Below are 23,591 nucleotides of genomic sequence, written 5' to 3'. Positions count from 1 at the left end.
CACCTCACACCTTACCGTTCCCACTAACTAAACATTGCTAACCACACGGTCCACCATCTCTTGCCTCATCCCTTAAAAGTTCCAGATGGCCCATTCTCACCACTTCCCTTCACTAGCGACACCACTCGCAACAACCGTCAGTAAGTGGTGGCGGCACGACTCTCTCTGGCTTACTACCGCTGGCTTACCATGTGGTAACAGAGGTGACTGTACAAAAAACTGCAGACACCAGGCAACTGTACAACTTCTCGGCTGTGAAATGTAAGAACAGAAGTCTCCTTAGCCAGCCTTATAGTGAAGCCAATGTCTTTGATGAGGGTTCGGCCATCTTTCACTCTGTCTGTGTTGGTTTGTTTGGTCACCAAAGAGACCACCTTGAGATTTTTAAGGAATGCTGACTGATGATTCTTTGTTTACCATGTCCCTGATTTTGTAAGTTTGTTTACATCTCAAATATCCCAAGGATACTTGTTCTCTGCCGTACTAGAATTCCGAGCTGTGATAAACAGAACACATATTTGCACTTTTCTTAAGATGATTTTCTTGGACTAGGCCTGGAGCAAAGCAAATGGAATATTTCCTCCCACCACAAACTGCCCAAATGTAGTGAACAACCGCTAACCCACCAATTACGTCGCGTCTCGGCTGTTCGGTCGTTCATCCGAACAGTCGTGTCCGCCGTACAGCACAAGATGTCCCGCCACAGATCTTATTAAATGAATAGTCTTATTCTGGATGGAACCACAAGTCTGCCATTTAGCCTTGAAGAGAGTGGAAGCAATGTTGTGAACTGCACTACGGTTCAAAGCCTTGCACATATGGTCAAGTGGTCTATGGACACCATGACTGGAGCTAAGAGGCAGGACAGTTGAGGATGTCGGGGGGGGGGATCATTTCAAATCTTATTTTATGTGTTTGTAGGTGGGACCCAATACGATGGCAGAACCGAGCTGGAGTGTGTCAGAATCAGCAAAGCAAGGGACCATCGTTCATCCATCCACAAGCCAGACATATTGGGGTCACAGGGCATAAAAACACCTCTGACTGATTGGACCACCCGTCAATCAGCAGCGGCCTTGTAGCGATTGCACCGACGCAGCTGCGAGCCCGTCACTCCCTCCCCCATCCGCCATGCAGGCTTCCTGCAGTTCCCACGGGGTGGAATGCCACTGTGTGGGGCCCTGATGGGGCGACTAACATCCGGCTAGCACGGGCTAGAGCGCCGGTTACTCTCGGCTTGGCTCGAAGCCAGTTCATGAAGACGGGAGGGAGGCAGAGAGGAAGAGAGGGAAAGCGTCTCTTTTTTTTTTCCTCCATGGAAGAACTATCCATCCATCATTGGCAGGGAACCGAGAGTGCGGGTGCTATCAGCGCGCTAATGCAATCACCAATCACTCCAGCTTCGAGCCAGCCCCCCCAGGGGCTTGTCCGGGGGCAGGGGCGGTGTGAGTGTCTACCGCTCCATAGAGGGAGCCGGTCGGTGTGCAACAGCACACATTACACAAACACACACCTCTCCACTGCTTCACACTACAATACACACACACGTTCCTCTCCACAACACTTGTACAGAGCCCAAAACCCGACACAAAGACACACATCACGTATACACAAACGAGACGACTGCACCTTGAACTGCTCCTCAACCCAAAAGCCTCAGCAAAGTCGTGGGAACACAAAAACACAAGACCTGCTTACCAAAGTCGACGCTCAGGCAAGCTGCACCGTCAGGCTGCCGCGCATTTTACGAGTCGTTCCGGCAAATCAGAACCTCGCCAGACAACTTCTAATATACCCTGCAGGCACTACGCACGTCCAAAGCCCGCGTGACGTGAACCGAGAGCCCAGCTCAGCCCGCGCTGATGAGGTGTAAACAGACATTAAGGCAGCAGGAGCTGACTGGGCCGCACCTGCAGACCTGAAGCAGCAGCCGCATGAGCCGCTAATGACAGTTCGGCCTCGCCGTGTCACATAAGAGCCGCGGCTAAACACTCATTATCCCGCTGCAGACGGGGGCCACGCGGTGGTGCGGGACCTCGGTCTGCTCACGCGCTGGCCGCTCTGACGTCCTGCAGAGGTGTCCGGCCCTGGCCGTTGTTCCCAGAGAAAGGGAAGGTGGGAAACCCCTAATCCCATAATTCCATGGGCTGTGATTTCATATGTCACGCAATGACATAGATGGACTACTAGTGATTACAAAATCCAGGGCTGGATTTTAGACGTGAGGTCTAGAATTACAGACGTCTGTCGTTCAGGAACATGTAGTGAAATGTGACCCAGACGAATGATTGTCAGCCAAAGAAGTTGATACTGAATGTCAGAGACTCCGGGAATTAGAAGAGCAGACAAAGACATATAATTATTTTAATCATTTCAGATATGTTTTAAAATTATATAAACATACGTCCAACTGGTATGGATGCATCAGGCACCTTATGAGGCAAAAAGTAAACAAATCCTGCCATAAATACCTTCCTGCTCCATATTCCTGCAACATTCTCTCACTGCTCGGTGTACATATATCATTCACGTATGTCTTGGATGACCTGAGGCAAAACTAGTGTCTGCTTTCAACCATTTCAACCCTCACCTTTAACCCCTTGCCTCTGACCTTTCTCTCCGCCTAGGTCATCTCCCTCCCACAGCCGCAGCACAGGTGCGCGAGGGACCTTTAAACGCTCGCTGCGAGAGTGACCGCGGACCTGCGCCTCTGAAGTGATGTTGGAGTGTGCCTAGGGACACGACCTGCCAACAGGTTCAGGTTACGCTGGATGAAGGGATGACTTCATATCAGTAGAGGAGTGTAGAGAGAGAGAGAGAGAGAGAGAGAGAGAGAGAGAGAGAGAGAAAGAGAGAGAGAGAGAAAGAGAGAGAGACCCGCCCACTGCTGGGGGAATATATCAGACCAAATGAGGTCAGAGGGAAAGGGAGCCCCTGGGTAGAAGTGGAGCCGGGTACACTGTGTGTGTGTGTGTGAGTGGACATGTGTGTGTGTGTGTGTGTGTGTGTGTTTGTGTGTGTACGTGCGTGTGTGTGTACGCACGTATGTGTGTATGCGTGCGCGTGTGTGTATGTGTGTGTATGCGTGCGTGTGTTTATGTGTGTGTATGCGTGCTTGTGTGTGTGTGTATGTATGTGTATGCACGCACATGTGTGTGTATGTGTGTGTGTTTGTGTGTATGTGTGTGTGCGTGTGTGTGTATGTGTGTCTATGTGTATGCATGCGTGTGTGTATATATATGTGTATGTATGTGTATGCATGCGTGTGTGTGTATGTGTGTCTGTGCATGTGTGTGTGTGTATGTGTATATGCATGCACTTGTGTGTATGTGTGCACGTGTGTGTGTGTGTATATGCGCGCGCTTGTGTGTATGTGTGTGTGTGTATGTGTGTGTATGCGCGCTTATGTGTATGTGTGTGCACGTGTGTGTGTGTGTGTATGTGTGTGTGCACGCGTGTGTATGTGCATGCGTGTGTGTGTGTGTGTGCACGTGTGTGTGTATATGTGTGTGTGTGTGTTTGTGTGTGTGTGCACGTGTGTGTGTATATATGTGTGTGTGTGTGTTTGTGTGCTCGTATGTGTGTGTGGATGGTGGGTGGGTAAGAGGCGTTGGGAGACTCGCTGCCCCTCCAGCTCCTCTCTGAACCTCCACCCTTCCCCGTTCATGGTCTCTCCTCTCTGAACCTCCACCCTTCCCCTGGTATCTCTCCTCTCTGAACCTCCACCCTTCCCCTGGTATCTCTCCTCTCTGAACCTCCACCCTTCCCCTGGTGTCTCTCCTCTCTGAACCTCCACCCTTCCCCTGGTATCTCTCCTCTCTGAACCTCCACCCTTCCCCTGGTATCTCTCCTCTCTGAACCTCCACCCTTCCCCTGGTATCTCTCCTCTCTGAACCTCCACCCTTCCCCTGGTATCTCTCCTCTCTGAACCTCCACCCTTCCCCTGGTATCTCTCCTCTCTGAACCTCCACCCTTCCCCTGGTGTCTCTCCTCTCTGAACCTCCACCCTTCCCCTGGTGTCTCTCCTCTCTGATCCTCCACCCTTCCCCTGGTATCTCTCCTCTCTGAACCTCCACCCTTCCCCTGGTATCTCTCCTCTCTGATCCTCCACCCTTCCCCTGGTATCTCTCCTCTCTGAACCTCCACCCTTCCCCTGGTATCTCTCCTCTCTGAACCTCCACCCTTCCCCTGGTGTCTCTCCTCTCTGATCCTCCACCCTTCCCCTGGTATCTCTCCTCTCTGAACCTCCACCCTTCCCCTGGTGTCTCTCCTCTCTGAACCTCCACCCTTCCCTGTTCATGGTGTCTCTCCCTCTCTGAACCTCCACCCTTCCCCTGGTATCTCTCCCTCTGCGCTGCTCTCTCCTCTTCTATCATTGCTCCGCTCTGTCAGCTGCCCTTTACTGTTTCTGTGTTTGGTTTTTCCCCTCTCTCTTTCACTCTGGTCCTTCACCGTTTACTCACTGGGCTCTTTGGTGTTCTTATATGTAAACAGGATCTTTACATCATAAGAAGTACGTTTTCTGAATTTGGATTAAACAAATATCACAGTGGATGGGAAGGTGTTCAAATATTTACTCCTGTTATAAAATATATGGAGTAATATTACAAATATTAAATGAGCAATTCAAAGAAATTCTGGCTATGTTCTGTAAAGTCTTTCTGATTGTGCACTGCATGAGGCAAACTAGTGCTCATCAAACTATGGCTCGCTTGACTTAGGATAAGGAGAAGAATGTCCCTTAGCCACAAAAGGTTAAGAGGAACCATACATCTGGGCGCAAAACCAAGCACAAAAGCTCGAGAAAGCTCCTTGATATATATTCCGAACTAAAGGAGTTATGAGAACTGACCGCGTTTAAAACTCTGCAGGAGTTAGCTCAGCGCTAGTGAATATATGAATAGGGCTATTAGGCCGCTATCTGACTGAGACCTAAAGTATTTGATGCATGCCACATGTATATTTGAAGTGCTTTCCCATCGCAGCGAGGGGAAGGTTACGGAGGCATGCGGCATACGGCGATGTTTGAGTCACGCGGCCTCGTAACTGTTCCAGGCCCTGGAGGAGCGGACCGGGCTTTTGCACACACTCCTTCTCATTGCATCAGTCCCAGTTCCAACTTTCCTGGCGTGGTTCCTCACTCTCCGTGAGCTGCGGAGTACGAGACGCCCATCTTATTCCCTACTGGTCCTAAACGTCCGTGCGAGACACAGAGGCTCTTTCTCGGTCTCCACGTTTTCGGTGTGTGCCCACACCCCCATTAGCTCATTTAATGAGCTCCCCCCCCCCCCACCTCCCTCCACCACCACCTCCACCACCTCCACCACCCCACCACCCCTTTAGCCAATGCAAGATGGGGACCACTTAACTCATTTCTCCCTGAAAGCTCTCGTGGATGGAGAGACCCGGAAATCTGGTAGCAGCCGCAACTGCCTTTTTTCTGACCGTGAATGCTGTGTCCAATTCGATTTGCTGAGCAGCTAGAAAACAGGTGTGAAAGCGGCCATGTGCCTATAAGAACAGCCAGAGGTTACATTAATCACAGCTCTCAGGGTAAACATACTAAGATGCGGGATCCAGTCCAGCCTGATATAAATAAATTGTTTTCACTGGAGTACGAGAAATGGCCTTAGATCAGCACTCTTACCCTGAGAGGTTTGATTAACACAAGCTCGGGCTGACAGTGGATATACTGACCGAGCGAATGGGCACCTCCCTAAATACCACCGCATACATTTCTGTGACTGTGAGAAAGCTGCAAAGCAAACCAATCAAGACAGACCAAAGCGTAATACAACCATGAACACCGACTGATGTCAAAAGTCAAATTAGAAAGCAGACTGCAAGTCCACTCAACAAATCAAACTTTAATCAAGACCACATTGATCTTCTGCTCTTAGTTATACAGCCATGCCTGGATTTAGCAAGCGCTCTCTCTCTGTGACTATAGTAGCTCAGTGGATGGCACTTTCCAAGGAAGCAGCGCAAAACCATATTTCCTCAAAAGACGAAAGTGATGAAAACAGCCGGCCAGAGCCGGGGGGTGGCATGGCTGGTTGTGTGGGAGCTGTAATGTAGGCCTAATCAGGCTCAGTTAACAAAAGCACAACCGTGCAGCAATCCGGAGCCAAGCAGGTCTGCGCGGCTGTAATCAGGGCCGCTCTCACTACAGACACCAACATCCATCACTGTACGCTGCGAGAATGCACGTGCATGACACTGGAGAAGTTCGGGCCCTCGTTGTCCATCCGTATTAGTTACAAGTTAGGCCTTAAAAGAAACCTCTCGGTTGACTGCAGTGCGGATCGTGTAACTGTAAAAACAAGGCTGATTGTGCCTATGGTTGCCAGCTTTGCTGTGACAGCATAATTGGGAGATGTCGGACTTCAAAGCGAAGCAAAAGTCCAATCAGTGGTTATGTTTGTGACTGCGAAGGTCACATTTGGTACTGATCTGTGAACAGTTCGGTTCGAGTATGGTTTGATCTCTAGGTAAAGAATCGGAGCAAAGAATATTATCTTAGACCAATGGACAGCTTGCTTAAGCTCAACACATATTTTGCAGGTAAACCGACTGCAGCACCGCAGAGTGAGATTAGGTGATGAGTTAAATGAGTGAGATTAGGTGACGAGTTAAATCAGATGTACCATGCAGGCAAACATAAGAATGGTCCCATGCACAGGGTCTCCAGGACTGCAGGCTGATCTGATTCAAAAGGACGATTACAAATTAGCAAAACGCAATAGGAACCTCTCCCTGTGGGAACACGACAAAGTACAATAAACATTCATCAGGACAGCAACTGAACCAGTTTCTTAGACTCTAATACCAGCTAGTGGGTCTACCCACCCCCCAACAGACCCCACCTCCCCTCCACTGTTTCCCCCACAGATCCAACACTGCCCCCTACACAATCCCCACCTCACAATGCCTTGCAGGCTATACCTAAGGCAGGTACCCTAGTGGATGCCTCCACTGAGGCTCTGTGCGGCGTGTGGGAATGTGCCCGGTGCCGCACTAAGACAAACACAGGGCAGACGGCTCGGCCCCGCACCGCTCAGTACACAAACCTGTGGCCCTGCCTGAGGGTCCTGTGCTGTCAGCACAAGAAAAAAACCTCAAAAACTGGAAAATGGAGACTGAACACATACGGTTAACGTGACAGAGGACATACACATAACACTATAGAGACTGAACACAAACAGTTAACATGACAGAGGATATCCACACATTCAAAAAAAAGTGAAAAATCTGAAGTCCTTTTCCAGGTTTTAAGGTTCTTTCTGGACAGCATAACCTTTCTGGACAGAACCTTTAAACAAATTCAGTTGTTTTACTGTCAGTAAATAGTGTTATGTGTATGTCCTCTGTCATGTTAATTAACCGTATGTGTTTAGTCTCTATAGTGTTATGTGTCTCTAGTGTAATGTGTCTCTATAGTGTTATGTGTCTCTATAGTGTGATGTGTCTATATAGTGTTATGTGTCTCTATAGTGTTATGTGTATATATAATGTTATGTGTCTCTATAATGTTATGTGTCTCTATAGTGTGATGTGTCTATATAGTGTTATGTGTCTCTATAGTGTTATGTGTCTCTATTGTGTTATGTGTCTATATAATGTTATGTGTCTCTATAGTGTTATGTCTCTCTATAGTGTTATGTGTATGCTGCATGTTTCAGCTGCGCTACGGCTCATTCTCATATGACATCATCCTCTGACAATGCCTCCATTCATACAGATGTTGATTCCAAAACCTGGACGCCCCCACCCTCACCACCCTCCCTTAGGCCACACCTCCCTTAAGCCAAGCCTGCCTTAGGCCACACCTCCTACCCTGCCGCAGGTGCTCCAGGTGAAAGCACAGCTTCACATCTGGGAAGCCATGCGTTAGGAATCGGGCTCTTTGGACAGCAGCAGAACTGAACTCAAACGTACGAAAACACAGTTCTTCATCTGACACAGCAGATTACATCAGAACCCTGAATTCACGACTGCTCACTTACTATCCACTGTTTTTTGTACTATCCACAAAAAAAGCAACTAACACAGATATCTCGCGCGTTTCCAGGAACGCCCACGTGCTCGCGTCCGCGTCGGAACAGGTCTCGGGGGGCCAGCCCCCATCTTCCACGCATGAATGAGGGTGTGATTAGGTACGCTCAAAGCCCCAACTCTCTCATAAAGCCCTTACACCACTTTGATGGCAGTGTCCCTCGGTGAAATGTTTCTTTAAGAGCGCCACCCCCCACCCCCCACCCCAAGTAAAAAGGAGTACATTTACAGCATGCCAAGAATGATGTCAGCTAGCGCGCCATGTGCCAGCTATGCAGCCAGTGGAAGAATGGTGCACCAGCACATATGCATTGTTTACTGCATAAAAAAGCTCACCGCCTTAGACTGATGCCTAGTGACAAATTTATTGTCCCTAGTAACAACATAAACAATGCATAATTACCCCCCCATACACATACACACACACACACACACACACCGATAACAAACAACACATTTTCTCTGTGCTGTTGTTGAAATAACTGTCGAGACTGGCGTTCCAGCAAGCCCTTGTACATCTCTTTGCCTCGGGGTTTGAGAAACATCATGGAAAAATATCTGGTGCTCTTCGAAATTCATGATGCTGGATCAAGGAGCAGCTCAGCTACGTTCTTGGCACGCTGAGACGCTAGTGTAATCGCTAAAAGCTTCATGTTTGAACTGTGCTGATGGTATATCACCGTGGTGTTCAAATCAGAACCTCATATCCAAATCTGGTCCAGGATTTTGTAATCCCTGGTAGTTGATTAAATGATTCATGTAACTGGTTGGCCACTCTGTCATCACGCCTGGACTCCTGGATAAAAGTAAGGAGGAAAGCCTGCAGCACCTGGATTTGAATACCTCTGGTGGATCAGATAGATTATATGCTTTAAACGCCTTTTAAACTTTCACCTGCACAAGCCAGAAATACACGAATGACAGCAGTTATCCAGAACCAGTCAAGAGAGCCATGGCTGAGCTGATTGGCTGATCGAAGCAACCGCGGACGTTACAAGCGGAGCCTGTCGGAGCAGAGACGGTTTTGAACGGAGAAGCTGAGAAACTTGATCCGCCCGAGGCCTGGCGGGACATGGCTGGCTCACGTAGAGCTTTCTTTCTTCCCACTGGAAGGAGCGTGTTCGGGGCTTCCTTCTCCACGGAGTCATGAGGGCTCTCCACGCTCCGAACGTCCAGAGAGAGAGAGAGAGAGAACTCCCTGATCCATGAGGCATCTGGCACCGGCACTGGACACACACGGCAGTTGGACTACCGATAAAATCTTGTGTGCGTGTGTGTGTGTGTGTGTGTGTGTGTGTGTGTGTGTGTGTGTGCACGTCGCACTTTTTCTACAAGCACCAAAGCTCTACAAAGCAGAGATGCAGAGGATTGTTAGCTGGCCGTGTGCATGATGTCATGCTTGGAGCTGGGTAGAGTGTCTCCTACAGCACTTCCTCTCTGGACCGAGATGCCTTAAATACAAAACAATCTCCCCCACACACGTGCCTGCACACGTCCACCCATACAAACACACACCGTGCATGCAAAGGCACCTGTGAACACCGCAACATCTCAGTCACTGTTAGTATCAATTATATGGCTGACGTAACATTCTTGGTATAGCGGCTGTATGTTAACTTTTGTATGTGTTTGAGTGTATGTGTATATTTGTATAAGTGTGTGCATGGCCACACATGCACTTGTGAGCAGTGTGTGGAGGGCATGTGTGCGTGTGTGTGTGTGAGAGAGGGTGTGTGGCGTGTGTGAGATGCTCTGATATCTAGCCCATGGGGACAGCAGAAGCTCATGCAGTATTTAGGCCCGAGATCTTCAGTCCACCGCAAAATCAATTTGGCCTCATCAACCCTAGAGCAGAGCTCACTGTACAGCTCTACAACCAGCAAACACACGCACACACGTGCAAACACACACACACACACACACACACACACGCTCCCTCTATTTTTCACTCACTTTTCTCACTCTCTTCCATATTTATCTGTTCTTCCATTGATATACATTTTCTCCCTTTGAGAAATTCTATTCTTTTCCCCTCTCTATCACTCCGTTTCTCTCTCCCTCTCTCCCTCTCTCAATGTTCTGTCCCCCTCTCTCAGCGTCTCCCTCCATCCATATGTCCCCGGTGGCCCTGTCCGGGGTGTGGGGTTACAGTGGGGGAGATATTTCCCATTTGGAGTAAGTCAACATCTCTGTATAATGAGATTAAAGTGGGATCAGGGCTCGGTGCTGAGCTGGGCCGGGATACACGGGGCACACATGGCTCTGATCAGCACCAGGGTCATCCGATCGCACCCGCCACCATCATCCAACCCGGATGGGCGCGGAAACCGTGCTCATTAGAGAAGAAATGGATTTAAACGCAGGTCGAGAGAGCACCGGTGCCTGCTCCCCTATCCGCACTCTGAGAGCGGGGAAAAAAAGAGAGAGAGCCTATTGTGAATCGAAGTTCATGAACTCAGTGAAACCGCAAGTCAAGACAAAGCAGCCAAGTGCGATAACTAGAAGTTATTCTAGTCACACTTTAAAAGGCGCAAATGCACAAATTGTAAGTTCTGCGCAAAATCTCAGAAAAGCAGCCAGCTGCCGACGCTCCCAGCAGATGAGACGGGACAGGCCTGGGCGCAGATTAGCCCCGCTGCGACGGGGTAACACTGCCACTCAGTTTTAGAGTAAGATTAAGCTTAATCTCTGTCTGGAAGTCCGACTCTACACCATGCATATTGCGCGCATAGTTCACAACTAATCCACCATTAATGAATAGGTAGATTACCAATAGGACAAGTAAACAGACTGATAGCAGGCAATAAAACCAGCAACTGACTTTCCTGGATATTCCAGAAGGATCTGGTGGAGCATCCAGCGTTTAACCAGCATGGAAACGGTGCGGAGCCTTGAAGGTGGGGGGCGCGTCCCGCACGGCTCTCCTGCCTGTGTGTGCTGGGGGAAGAGAAGGACACTTCTAATTGAATTACAGTCGGAGGGGGAGCACTCAGGGGCCGGGCCTGGACCTCGGCCAAGGGAGATAAGACAGCGCATTAGACTAATATTATGTTCTCCCTGCCTGTTACCATGGGGACAAGTGAAGGGTTTAAAAAAATACAGAAGGTGATCAATCTTGAGAGAGAGAGAGAAAGAGAGAGAGAGCCGTACATTTCCTCGAACCCTAATACCTGCCCACACACACCCACGCACGCACACACACACACACGCACGCACACACACGCACACCGACAGCTCTAGTGACAGCTCTAGTTTGTTTTCTGTTCATATTGCTTTCCTCTATTTATTTTACACTATCTGTTATTTTCCAACCCCCAAATAGAACTTCTTTTTTTAATTATCTCTTTTCTCCACTGGATTTAATAATCCAGAATTTTTATAGGATTATTAAATAGGCTTAAAGTCCCCAGATTATAATCTAATCACCAAATCTGCCAAGTACAAAACAAAACGAACAAAAATTCTCTGATGGATGCAACAAGGGCAGTAAAAATGCTGAAATTTAAAGATTAATAAAGATACGGAGAGTAAAGCTGCTGGTTTTGTTCAAGAGAGAATAAGGCCCTGTGTAAAACTCCCTATAAATGCTGTCAGTTTAAATAGGCTGCACAAAGGTCCTAGAACACTCACAGTATCTTTAAGTGCACACTGAGCAGGTTAAGGAAACCCACTGTTTCTCATTGTGCAACTTGTACTAGTTCAATACACACGAATAAACGTCAAAGCTGAGAACTCCAGATTTATGTGGAAAAAGCCGTCTTGCATGTAAAAATGGCTGCATTGTTTAGAGAATTAACGTCCCTCTTCATTATGATGATAATGAATGGGACCTTTATATCTGTGGTTTTCCCTGTTATTGTGCCGTTAAAACCTCAGCTGCCTCGCTAGCTGCCTCGGAGGATAAAATACGGACGTGTGCTTACGTGAGCTGACGTGAGCTGACGGTACAGGCGCACGTGCTCAGCCTTTGCAATCGCCAGTAGACCATCAATATGTGTGAACCTGGTGAACACCACCTGAAGCTGATCCAGCACTTATACAGCACCGTAACGCTACGCTGTGCTTCAAAACAGCATCGCCACGCAGCCATTAGAGCCTTTTGAATGGAAGCTTTCTTAACGTTCAAAAATAATCCTGTAAGCTCTAAACAAACATATAGACGGAAACAAAATGATACTTTCCTCTCTGCTCTCCCTGACGGCTGTGCTGGAGATAAGATCAGAGCCAGTTGAACGAGTGCTAGCATGTTTCAGAATGCCGCGGGGGAGGGCCTCCGCTGGGGGGGGGGCTGGGGGGGGGGGGGGCTCCGCATGGCGGCCCATGCCAGACTACTTGGCTTGGCTGGATGCAATGCAACAGTGTTTGCAAGTGCATGCGGTCCCCCCGATACGGAGACCCAAGGACGACCCCAGTGAACCTCGGAAAGCTCAACGTGGTGTGTGTGTGTGTGTGTGTGTGTGTGCACCAATGCGTGTGTTGAGCGACTGACCAGCTTTGCCTCCGAGTGCATGGGCGGGACATGGGGGGAGGAGCACGAGCCGCTGTGGGCGGAGCCTTGCATGCCCATTATGTTGGACCCCATGGACATTTGTCTCTCCATCTGTGAGGGAAGAAACAAACAGCAAAGCAGACAAACATGAGCAGAGGTCCCAGCTGAGACGGGCTGTGACCCGTAACGCCTGCATGTGCTGACCTCCCGTCCGGCCGAGCCCGAAGAGTCCTAGTAGCACACGCTGCTGTCTGATGAACGGAGCTGCCACTAACAGCTTCTGCAGGACGGGTTTGAAAACAACGTGCCTGATGCCTGTATGTGTCCACCTGCATGTGCATGTGAGCCTGTTTGTGTGTGTGCGTGTGTGTGTGTGTGTGTGTGTGTGTGTGTGTGTGCATGTGTGTGTGTGTGTGTGTGTGTGTGTGTGTGTGTGTGTGTGTGTGTGTGTGTGTGTGTGTGTGTGTTGTGTTCCTGATTTCACACCATGCATCTCTGAGTGTAGATCAGTGGTCAAAGGGAAACTAACACAGGAAGCGTAACAGCTGAAAATAACACCTGGTGTTCTGTGTGAATATTTTAGAGGAGTTCAGAGTATTTGCATGCTAGTGTGTGGTTTATGTGTAAACGTTGATATGTGTGTGTGTGTGTGTGTGTGTGTGTGTGTGTGTGTGTGTGTGTGTGTGTGTGTGTGTGTGTGTGTGTCTGATAGGGTTTAAGCCCTAAACCTTTTTCACCCTCTAGTCCCTCCAGTCTAACTCCAGAGAACACACCTATCTTACAGGTGCCACTTCAACGTGTACAATTACGGACCCGTTTGCTGGCGTGGCCAGTCACTCACCGTCTAGCCCTTTCACCACTGCTCAGTGTCTGACCACAGGGCCACAGGGCCACAGGGCCACTGCTGGCTGCATATTGTTTATCACTGCAGGCTCGATAGTGGTGTCCACCGTCCAAAAATATCCAGCCAGCAGGAGGCCTGTGGTACAAGGTGGATTTAAGTGGTGGTGAGGGGGGAGTGGAGAGGCGGGCGGCCGCTGTGTGGAACACACGTCGATTAAAGAGCGCCCAAAATCGGGACAAAATCCACATATCGAGAGCAGAAGTGAGAAGGGTCTGTGTCTATCTGAAGTTAGCTGCCACCGTTAGCAAAAATGCTAACTGTGCTCTGAGGGAACAGAAAGAGTGAAGCGGAATGGAAAGACTGAAGAGTCCCGACTGTTTAGTCTGTCCCGCTAACGTGTCCCGCTAACATGTCCCACTAACATCCCAGCACTGTTCTTTTGACGTGTCGGATTTTGTTGTTTGTCTGTCTGTGTGTGTGTGCATGCGCGTACTAACAGGCATCAATACGGCGGAAGATCCCTGCATGGTGGGGTCAGGCAGCGCTCCGGGCATGGAGGCCGTGAGAGGCTGGCGCGGTCTGTTCCTCAAGTGCAGCAGTGACGACAGAGAACCAGGGACTGGCCTGAGACACACACACACACACACACACACACACACACACACACAAATAGATGTTTGTGACATGACACTACGAAATACATGCTCCTACATCTTTTTCATTAAGGACACTTCTGTTAACGTAAAGGGCCTTCGGATGTATTTTTACGGTAACCGCAGTTCCTTTTTTCTGTGGTTTTCATTTTTAAGAAGTCACAGGCTCATGTCAGAGGTCACCATCTCGCCGGGACCGCAGGCCGGCACTGCAGCTTCTGCCACTTTCACTTCCAGGTCATCGTCCTGGACCCTGCGTTCCTTATGTCTAAGGTCACGACCTTGTCGAACTCACCCGCCACTCGCTGAACTTCCAAGTGTGATGGAGGTTGGGCCCGTTTAGGGGCTTTAACAAGGTTCTATATTTAACAACATTTTAATTCGACATTTTTGAATTCTATCAAAAATATTCATGATCTCATCCCACATGTCTGCCTCATCTTGACAAGGGCGTTTCAACATGCGTGAGACCTTTTCAGAAAGTTCCCTCATTTCCTTACTGACTGGGCTTTCTGAAGCCTCTCACTCAGATACATTCTGGCTCAGTTCGTGCACACACACATGCAAATAATACAGTGAACACATTTATTGGAAGGATGAATGTAACCCGAGCCCCTCACCCCTGACCTCGTCGACCCGTGAGAAACATTCTGGTTGTTTTATTAGTCAAAACAAGCACTTTACCTTATGGTATCTACAAAAGTCCTCAGAAACGTTTTAGTATCTTGCTGTCTATGAGGGGATGTGTGTTCCCTCGTGTGTGCAGTCCAACACACATGCAGTCAGCAAAAATAAAGAAAAAAAGAAAACAGTTGACATACTGAACTAACAGGCAGTTTTCAATAGTACGAAATAATTTAAACGGCAGTGGGTACCTCAACGCAATATGCTGATGAGACACATTTCAGCTTGCTAAGGCCCAGCCGTCCTGTTTTAACTGTGATCCCACAGACATGTGGAGCATTATACTGTGACCCCTGGAATGTGAGCATCTATCTTCCACCCCACATGCTCTCTCACTCTCTCTCTCTTCCCCCTTTCTCTCTCTATCCCCCCCCCCCCCCCCCCCCACACACACACACACACACACACACACACACACACTCTCTTTGCCTGACTGGCAGACCATTTCACTTACTTGCCCACATCAATAAGTCTCTCAGAGCCAGGGTCCACACAGCCTGTACTTTAGAGTCAATCTCATCAAATCCTTCTGGCACATATTGCCCCATTTAATCTGTACTATACAGCGGAGGCACTCGGATGATGTCATTTAAACAACTGCCATCGATTATTTGGCTGGTAAGACCCTAGCTTACGCAGCTGTCCTGCTACAGGCGAAGACAATTACGCTTCGTTGGACAGCAGGCTGGGTGGACGCTTCATTTTAGCATGCTCGCTAATTCCATAACAAGGACGTGTTTACCAAGCTGCAATAATCAGCGTGAACACTGCCAGGTGCCGATCCAGTCAGCGCAGGGAGGACGGGCAGCTGCACAGGTGAAGGAGACGGGGACCTTCACCTGAACAAATACATGTATTTATTCAGACCAAATAGCAGCAATTGCACTGCTATGTGTGTGCACACACATGTGCAAATGTCTGCATGCACGCACACACACATACATACATGTGCACGCACACGCGCGCACACACACGCACACACACACATACACACACACACACACGTGCGCCCAGTCATTAGAATTCTGACATATTGTCATTAGGGTCCAACGCGCCAATCCATCACAGTTACACTAGGGCCCCTTCACAAACATGTGTGACACGCTAACTACATGAGTGTAACACACCCTCACACACCCTCCGTCTTGGATACATGCGCACAGAATCAGACCTTTCGGCCGGACCTCAGCAGCGCTGTGCCTTATCAAATAAACTCTGGGTTCTAGCACTCCAGCGGACGGCTGGACACACAGGACACGCAGGACACGCAGGACAGCCCGGGCTGCTCCCACCGCCCCTGGGATCCTGTAATGAAGCATGTGGTATTTAGCAGCGCGGCTGAGCGGTGTTAGCGGCGGTGTGGCACAGAGAGGTACAAAACAAGAGCTCGGCTCCATCCTGGACCTCCGCCCAGACGAGAGGGGGGCTGAAGAAACACGGCTGCTCGTTAGCCCTTGGGTGGAGCAAAAGGGAGAAAAAGAGAGAGTGAAGGGGGTGGGGGTGGGAGTAGAGGGAAAGGGAGAGAGAGAGGGAGAGAAAGAGAGAGTGGGAGAAAAAGAGAAAGAGAGGGAGGGAGATAGCAGGAGAGACAGGGAGAGAGGGACACAGAGAGAAATGGAGGGAGATAGCGGGAGAGAGAGGGAGAGAGAAAGAGGGAGAGAGGGACAGAGGGAGAGAGAGAGAGGGAGAGAGAGCATTCTGGACGGGCCGGCCTCCCCATGCACACAGGCGCCCAGGGCAGGAAGGGCTCCTAATTGCGGCTGGGCCCAGCCGTGGGGAAAGAAAGCAGCTTTTGAAGCTGTCCAGGCTCGGCTGTCAGCAACACTCACCTGCTCCAGAGACGCAGAGGGACTGGAGACAGAAACCATTTAAAACCCCAAGAAGTCGCCGTCCTCTCCTTGAAAGTTTTACAAATAGGGGCCCATGCATTTGTGTGTGTGTGTGTGTGTGTGTGTGTGTGTGTGTGTGTGTGTGTGTGTGTGTGTGTGTGTGTGTGTGTGTATGGTATGTATAAAATGACAGTGTGCGAGTGGGTGATAATCAGAGTCCTAGTGGCTGCACAGAAACAAATACACACTTACACACACCCACACACACACACACACACACACACACACACACACACACACACACACACACACACCCTGCAGCCCTGACCCCCCCTGCCTCTCAGATTACACACACATCTTCCTGACTTTAACATGACTTCACCCCTCCTTCTCTCTTTATCTTTCTTTTTATTGTTTCTTCACATTCTTTTTTCCTGCTCTACCCATCATCCCTCTCTCCCAGTCCCTCTCTCTCTCTCTCTCTCTCTCTCTCTCTCTCTGATCTGACGAACACAATAGACACACACAGACCTTCCTCAGTGACGCACACCTACTCATCTACCGGCATAACTGTGTGGTCTCCAGGTGAGCGATATGTGAGCTCGGCACATCATGATTTGTGCAGGACATATCAGCAAGGTGGACAGAGGGCAATCTCCTATCTAGTGACCCTTACGAGGCACCGTAGTGCTGCAGGCTCTGCTGGTGGGGGCACAGAGGCTTGTGAAGCTATCTGTGAGTGTGAACTAAATGGCGCACAGGCAGCCAGATCTCAAGGCTCAAACTCAGTCACTTCAACGTTAGTATCCTGGCTGCAGGCCACAGAGAGAGAGAGAGAGAGAGAGAGAGAGAGAGAGAGAGAGAGAGAGAGAGAGAGAGAGGCACAGTCAGCCCACTGACTCATATCCTTCCCTTCTTCCCTCCTTCCAGCAATGATGTAATGGCCCTGGCGTCTTGCCCTGCCCCCCCCCCTGCCTGCCCCCCCCCCACCCTTCTCTTTCTCCTGTCCAAGTTCCTCCCTCTCATTCTCTACTGTGTTCTCTGTGCTCTCTCACTTTACCTGTCTGTCTCATTTCTCTCTCTGTCTCTGTCATTGTTTAACTGGTCCTCCTCTCTCTCTCTCTCTCTCTCTCTCTCTCTCTCTCTCTCTCTCTCTCTCTCTCTCTCTCTCTCTCTCTCTCTCTCTCTCTCTCTCTCTTTCTTTGGTTCAAGCCCTTCCCTCTGTCTGTCTCTCACATTGTGCTGGTGAAGTCAGTGCTAACTTGAGAAACTTCGCTCTCTCTCTGTCTATGTCTCTCTGTCTGTCTGTCTGTCTGTCTGTGTCTCTCTCTCTGTCTTTCATTCTCTCCCTGTCTCCCCCGTCTCTCTCTCATTCTCCCTCTCTCCCTCTCTCTCTCTCTCTCTCTCTCTCTCTGTGAATGTAGTGAATGTAACCACAACAGCCTCGGGCTGCTTCCAGCCACTGGGAGATGGTGGTGCGGTCCCCACGACAACGGGCCTAAACAGCGGGAGAAACAGAGAGAGTCCAAACAGCTTGCAGCTGCCTGGCGCTCCGAGTAAACACGGAGCAGGACCCACTCCTGATTTACCACTTTAATCAAGGAGAGAGAGATGGAGGGAGGGAGAGAGGGAGGGGGTGAGCGGGAACGAAGAAATAAAAATGAAAAGGAAAAGGAAAAGAAACTAAAAGAGGAGAAGGAGAGGGAGATTGCGATAGAAGGTGAGAGGCAGGAACGCTATGCTACAATAGTGAATGCCAGAAGTCCTGGGACTGTTAGGACTGTGGCCCGGGGCTGTGAAGGCAGTGGGGAAGAGGATCATAAGAAGCCAGTTCAATAAATCAAGACTTAATGGCTCGTGAGAGAGTCTGAATCTTATTAGAGGAGCTAACAATTATGGTGTTGGGGAGGAGGGGCGAGGTCTTGGCTTGTGTTTGTCGCTGGAGGACTTCAGCGAGCAGCACACATGTGGCGGATTTGCGGTGATGGACCGAGGGCAAACAGCCGTGCCTGCTCCAGCTGACTGTGATCTACAAAGGCGGTAGAGGGCGTCGCACGGCGGCACCCCTGAAGGCCGGGGAGTGTCACGCGGCCCCCCCGCAGGCTACGGCGGGACCCGCGCTCACGCTCTGATCCGTCAAACGCCACAGCCGTACGAGGGGGGGAAAGGCAGAGAGAGAGAGGAGGATCTGGTACGGATCCAACAGCCTCCTGGTCCTCACGTGACTGAAACCGGTCCCACACGGGCCCGTCAATCAAACCTCCCACCTGTATATCACGTAGACAGCTTCGCTCATCGTGCCGGCCTGGTCCTGCCCACCAGCTGCTGAGGGGGACGAGGGGGGGGGGGGGGGACGAAGGACGACACGGAATCCACCGTGATGTCACGACCAGCCCGCCGCCATTGGCTGGAACAGAGGGCCAGATGGCCCGCGAAGCCCGGGGTTGTAGGGCTGATGGAAACAGGCAGCGTGCGCTGCAGGTGGCCAAAACCTGTTCTTCCATTCCATCGGAGTGAGATTGGCAAACAAGGACACATTCCTCTGTCTGGGGTTGCCAATACCTCACCTAACCCTCGCAGCCTAAATATCACCCTCGGTGTTTTTGAATCAGGAGTTGCGTAAGAGCACGGCACCTTGCCCGCCCCACGCACTCTGCCATCCAGAGCGGAGGTTTGTGTGTGTGTGTGTGTGTGTGTGTGTGTGTGTGTTTGGGGTGGAGGCGTGTTCCTTACACCTCTCTCCCACTCTTTTCTGTATTCGTCTACTTTTCATCACACCCTCATCCCTTTTAATCTTCCTTTTCACCTTCCTCTTTTCCCCAACCTGGCTGCAATTCACTCCAGTCCAACCTTAATCCCTCTCTTCCTCTTCCTCTTCCTCCTTTTCCCTCTCTCTGTCTCTCCCCCTGTCTTCCTCACTCCCCCTCATGGCGGGCGGGCGGCCCCGGGGCTGTGGATGACACAGTGGTGTAGGAATGAGAGGAGCAGGGCCTGGGCGTTCCTCTGCACACGCACTATTAAAGCTCGCACTGTACACAATGAGCTCACCCTAATTCAGCTCAGATGTACATCCTGCCCGCCTGCCATCTCTCCCACTCTGCCTTTTTCTTTCACCATCTATCTATCTATCTATCTATCTATCTATCTATCTATCTATCTAGCTTCTTATGCATCAGTGTATCTATGCACAGTGCATCTGTATATCACATTTCTATTCTTTTCTGTCCCTCTCTGTGTCTTCCTGTGTGTGTCTCTCTCTGTCTCTTTCTCTGTCTCTCACTCCCCCTCTCTGTCCATTTCCTCTTTACCCATTCAGAAGCAGCTCAGGATGTATTCTGCATTGTGGAGGTGTGAAAACATGCAAGCATGCAAACTAGAGCTATGTGAAGAATCTCTCTCTCTTTATCACACACACACACACACACACACACACACACACACACACACACACACACACGATTGTGCAGTTTTGATGATTGAGTGATAAAGTTGTACATGCTCTGTCATATTTATTTTATTTTCACATTTCCTTTGTGCTCTACAACTCCCTTACATGTTATAATTCAGAAAATAAGATAAACCAGTTTTACAGTCGTGCTAGTAGTTACCACACTGCTTTCATGAAGGACCTGTGGAATGTTTTGCATATGGAAAAATAACTTCTGAACACCTGCATGGGTCCACACACATACAAACACACAGACACAAACACACAAACACACCCCCCCCCCCCCCCCCACACACACACACACACACACACACACACACACACACACACACACACACACACCCCAGCAGATACAAAAGCCGCATGCGCATCACCTACAGTGTCATTACAGTGCACTAGTGTCATTACAGTGTCATTACAGTGTACTACAGTGTCATTACAGTGTCATTACAGCGTATTACAGTGTCACTACAGTGTCACCAGCCCTCCTCAGTTCAGGTGTGCAGCTTCTTGCAAGACACTGGAGGAATTCTGAATGTGTGCCAAAGAAAACATTTCAGGCATTTCATGCAGGCTTCACCTGCCACACCTCACACGTTATGTACACGGGGCGACAGCATCTGGTGCGGCATCACTACATCTGAAACCAAACGGCACGCTACTAAACGCATGCTACATGTAGCCAGTTCAAAGCTAGCACCGCTGCACGTGATTGGCCAAGAGGTGCGCGACACGGTCCAGTCACAGGTCGGGTTACTGCCATCACATGTGCTAACCATTTTTGCATGCGGTAACTAGTGTAATAAATCTTAAACAAAGGGGATGAGTGACACGTCAGAGGCCCAAAGCTGACTGGTGCATTTATCAAACGCTCACTCTATCACAAGCAATTCGCCAGCCCCTTCCAAAACAGCTGCAGTGAGCACATGGTGCCTGGTCGTGCCCTTACCCACTGGCCCCTCTCCTACCCCAGCAGCGAGAGAGAGCCATGGAGGAGCCTTGTACAGTGCTTTATCTCACGCGCTTGACTGGCTATGTCTAATACGTTTAGCACTGACATAACTCAGAAACAGATGTTTGTAATTCAACATGTAGAGAGCTGTTCGAATCGTTTGGATACCCCCCCCCCCCCTCCACACACACACACACACACACACACACACACACCTTCCCCTCCCTCAGCGCGGACCCCTAACCCCACGGCGGCTGTGGCGTCTGGATCCATCACGCCGTCCCCTTTGCTTGTGGCAGGGGGCGGGGCAGGGCAGGGCAGGGCGGGGCAGGGGGCGGGGCAGGGGGCAGGTGGGGCGGGGTCCTTGGGTTTGCAGCTCTGGGCCTCCTGCTTGGTGAAGGCCAGTCTTAATTGGTTCCAAGCCTCAAGAGCGCGTATGAAGGACTCGGTCTTGAGCGGAGCACCTTTATCAGGAGCAGCGAGTCATGGATCTATGGTCCTGTTCCCTGCGAGGAAGAGGGAGGAGGAACCCGCCTCAACCTGTCTGAACAGTTGCAAAACAGATCAGTAAATGGAACAGGGATGACTGTGTCGAACTCTAACCTCCGGCTTTCTCGACGCGAGGCACTGCACACAAGGGAAATAACAACAGACAGACCAACGTTCTCCATCCGTGCCGTTGAAACTTCTGTCTCGTTCACATCGACTTGGAAGAGTGCAGCGCCCCTGCTGAACTCTCACCCATGACCTTTCCCCTTTCAGCCCTTTCTGAATGTGAGCATCTCTGAAGACCTTTCAGCTGTAGCACAGCGAACTCCAGCTGGAGTGCCTGTACACCTGCACAGGGAGTCAATGTGAGTGGCCCCTGGAGTCAGTGTGAGTGGGCCCCTGGCTCGGCCACAGGAGGAGGAGGAAGAGTAGGAGGAGTAGGATGAGGAAGAGGAGGAAGAGGAGGAGTGGAAAAGTAAGAGGAGGAAGATGAGGAAGAGGAGGAGGAGGGGGAAGAGGAAGAGGAGGAGGAGGAAGAGGAGACCTCTGATCCTCTACCGCATCCAGCAGAGCAGCTCCATCTCAGGCCACAGGAAGCAGTGCTGGAGGGGGGTTCCCTGCAGGGCTTTTTTGTGCTGAAGTTGATTTTCTACATTTCCATAACCGACCCCCACCCCCCTCCGACACACACACACACACACACACACACACACACACACACACACACACACACACACACACACACACACACACAACACACCCAGATACTTCCAGCCACTTCCTCACAGAAGAGGATCTGGAAACCTGCCATTACCAGTAGAACGGGCACAAGCATGCACACCCTATTTAACGAGTCCTAGGGACCACTTGCGGACCACAGGCTGCGACCTCGCTGGATACGTTGCAGCAGGGATGGGAAAGAGGCACGTCTCTTCCTGTTCAGGCCTGACCAATCCGCCCTTTGAGCGCTGTAAACCACAGCCTATTCCTCCACCTTGCTACGCCTCCCGCACCAACCCCACCCAACCACACCCCCCGCCACCTCCAAACACTCAGCGGAGGGTTCGAGGAAGTGCGCAACGTTTCTCCGACACGCAGCAACCAGCAGGCCCGATAGACTCCCGTCATAAACCTGTCAGAGTGGTTAGAGCTTCATCAGACACATCAGACCGCCTGTTTACAGCGGCAGTCACTTCATGATATCTGAGCGTTCCCTGTCATGGGGAGGAGGGGGGGGGGGGGACGACACAAGATGCATCACTAGAACATTCACTGTTTTCCAGTCGCACATTCTGTTTCTACATACCACTCACAGCTAAACTACATTACGTGAGACTACAGCAATACGTTACACCAGTATTTCGTGATAACACCAAGCCAGCGAGGAAGGAGATATACGTCGTGCATTAAAGCCGCGTTCACAAATGATATTCTCATCGCTGATATGACTCTCTGTGGCTCAATGTCTGTTCATCTCTCTCTCTCTCTTTCTCTCTGTGCTTTTCTCTGGGTGAAATTCCATCTCTCCTAATGAACAAAAGCCACTGTCAGACCGTCAGTCAAGCTGACTGACAGGCCTCCCATCCAATATTCACAAGCTGTCCCGACGGGCGCCCGCCCCCGCCCCGTCTCCGGGGCTGACACAGAGAACACATTGTCTCCGCTGACCTCACGCGCACGGCCCGGCACACCGCTGCACGCCGGAGGGACAATCGCTGGCCGAAACGCCCAGCCGAGGCCCACACCACGCGTCTCCGTGCGAAGTGTGTCTGAGAGCAATTGTCAGCGAGCCCTAAGTGTGGAGGAGGAGGGCCCATATAACACACACGGACGGGCCGCGCACTTCTGGGGACCGCGCTAATAAACACGGCAAATCGACGCCAGTGCCCGCCACTGATGCTAGTCGTATTCCGTCTGGCAGAGGCATTGTGGGTAAGCGCTCCAGTGGGAGATCCAGACGATCGGGACCACTGGGGGCTGCCCAAACCAGGCACGATGGGCTAGGACCGGCATCGGCTTCCTCCTGCTGCACAAGAGCGTGCGAGCGTGCACACTCAGGTGATGATTAAGTTGCAGACAGGGTGTATTCTGACGCAGGAAGCAAGAGTGAGGGAGAGAGAGACATTAGGGGGGGGGGGGGGGGCAAGA

At 50.5% G+C, this 23,591-nt stretch overlaps 1 protein-coding gene across 4 annotated transcripts in view; it reads right to left on the bottom strand.

The window, feature by feature from the left end:
- creb5b (cAMP responsive element binding protein 5b) overlaps window positions 1-23,591 on the bottom strand; it is a 48,459-nt gene that overhangs the window by 11,535 nt on the left and 13,333 nt on the right. For all 4 annotated transcript variants that reach the window (XM_076970728.1, XM_076970730.1, XM_076970731.1 and 1 more), the window contains exons 6-7: window positions 13,886-14,012; window positions 12,545-12,655 (exon numbers count right to left, since the gene is read on the bottom strand). In XM_076970728.1, the coding sequence (XP_076826843.1) occupies window positions 12,545-12,655; window positions 13,886-14,012 (238 nt within the window). The remainder of the gene's footprint in view (window positions 1-12,544; window positions 12,656-13,885; window positions 14,013-23,591) is intronic.

The sequence above is a fragment of the Brachyhypopomus gauderio genome, chromosome 13 (assembly GCF_052324685.1).
Source record: "Brachyhypopomus gauderio isolate BG-103 chromosome 13, BGAUD_0.2, whole genome shotgun sequence".
NCBI classification, from domain to species: domain Eukaryota; kingdom Metazoa; phylum Chordata; class Actinopteri; order Gymnotiformes; family Hypopomidae; genus Brachyhypopomus; species Brachyhypopomus gauderio.
The sequence above is the reverse complement of the archived record's forward strand: the minus strand, read 5'-3'. Positions and strand labels throughout refer to the sequence as shown.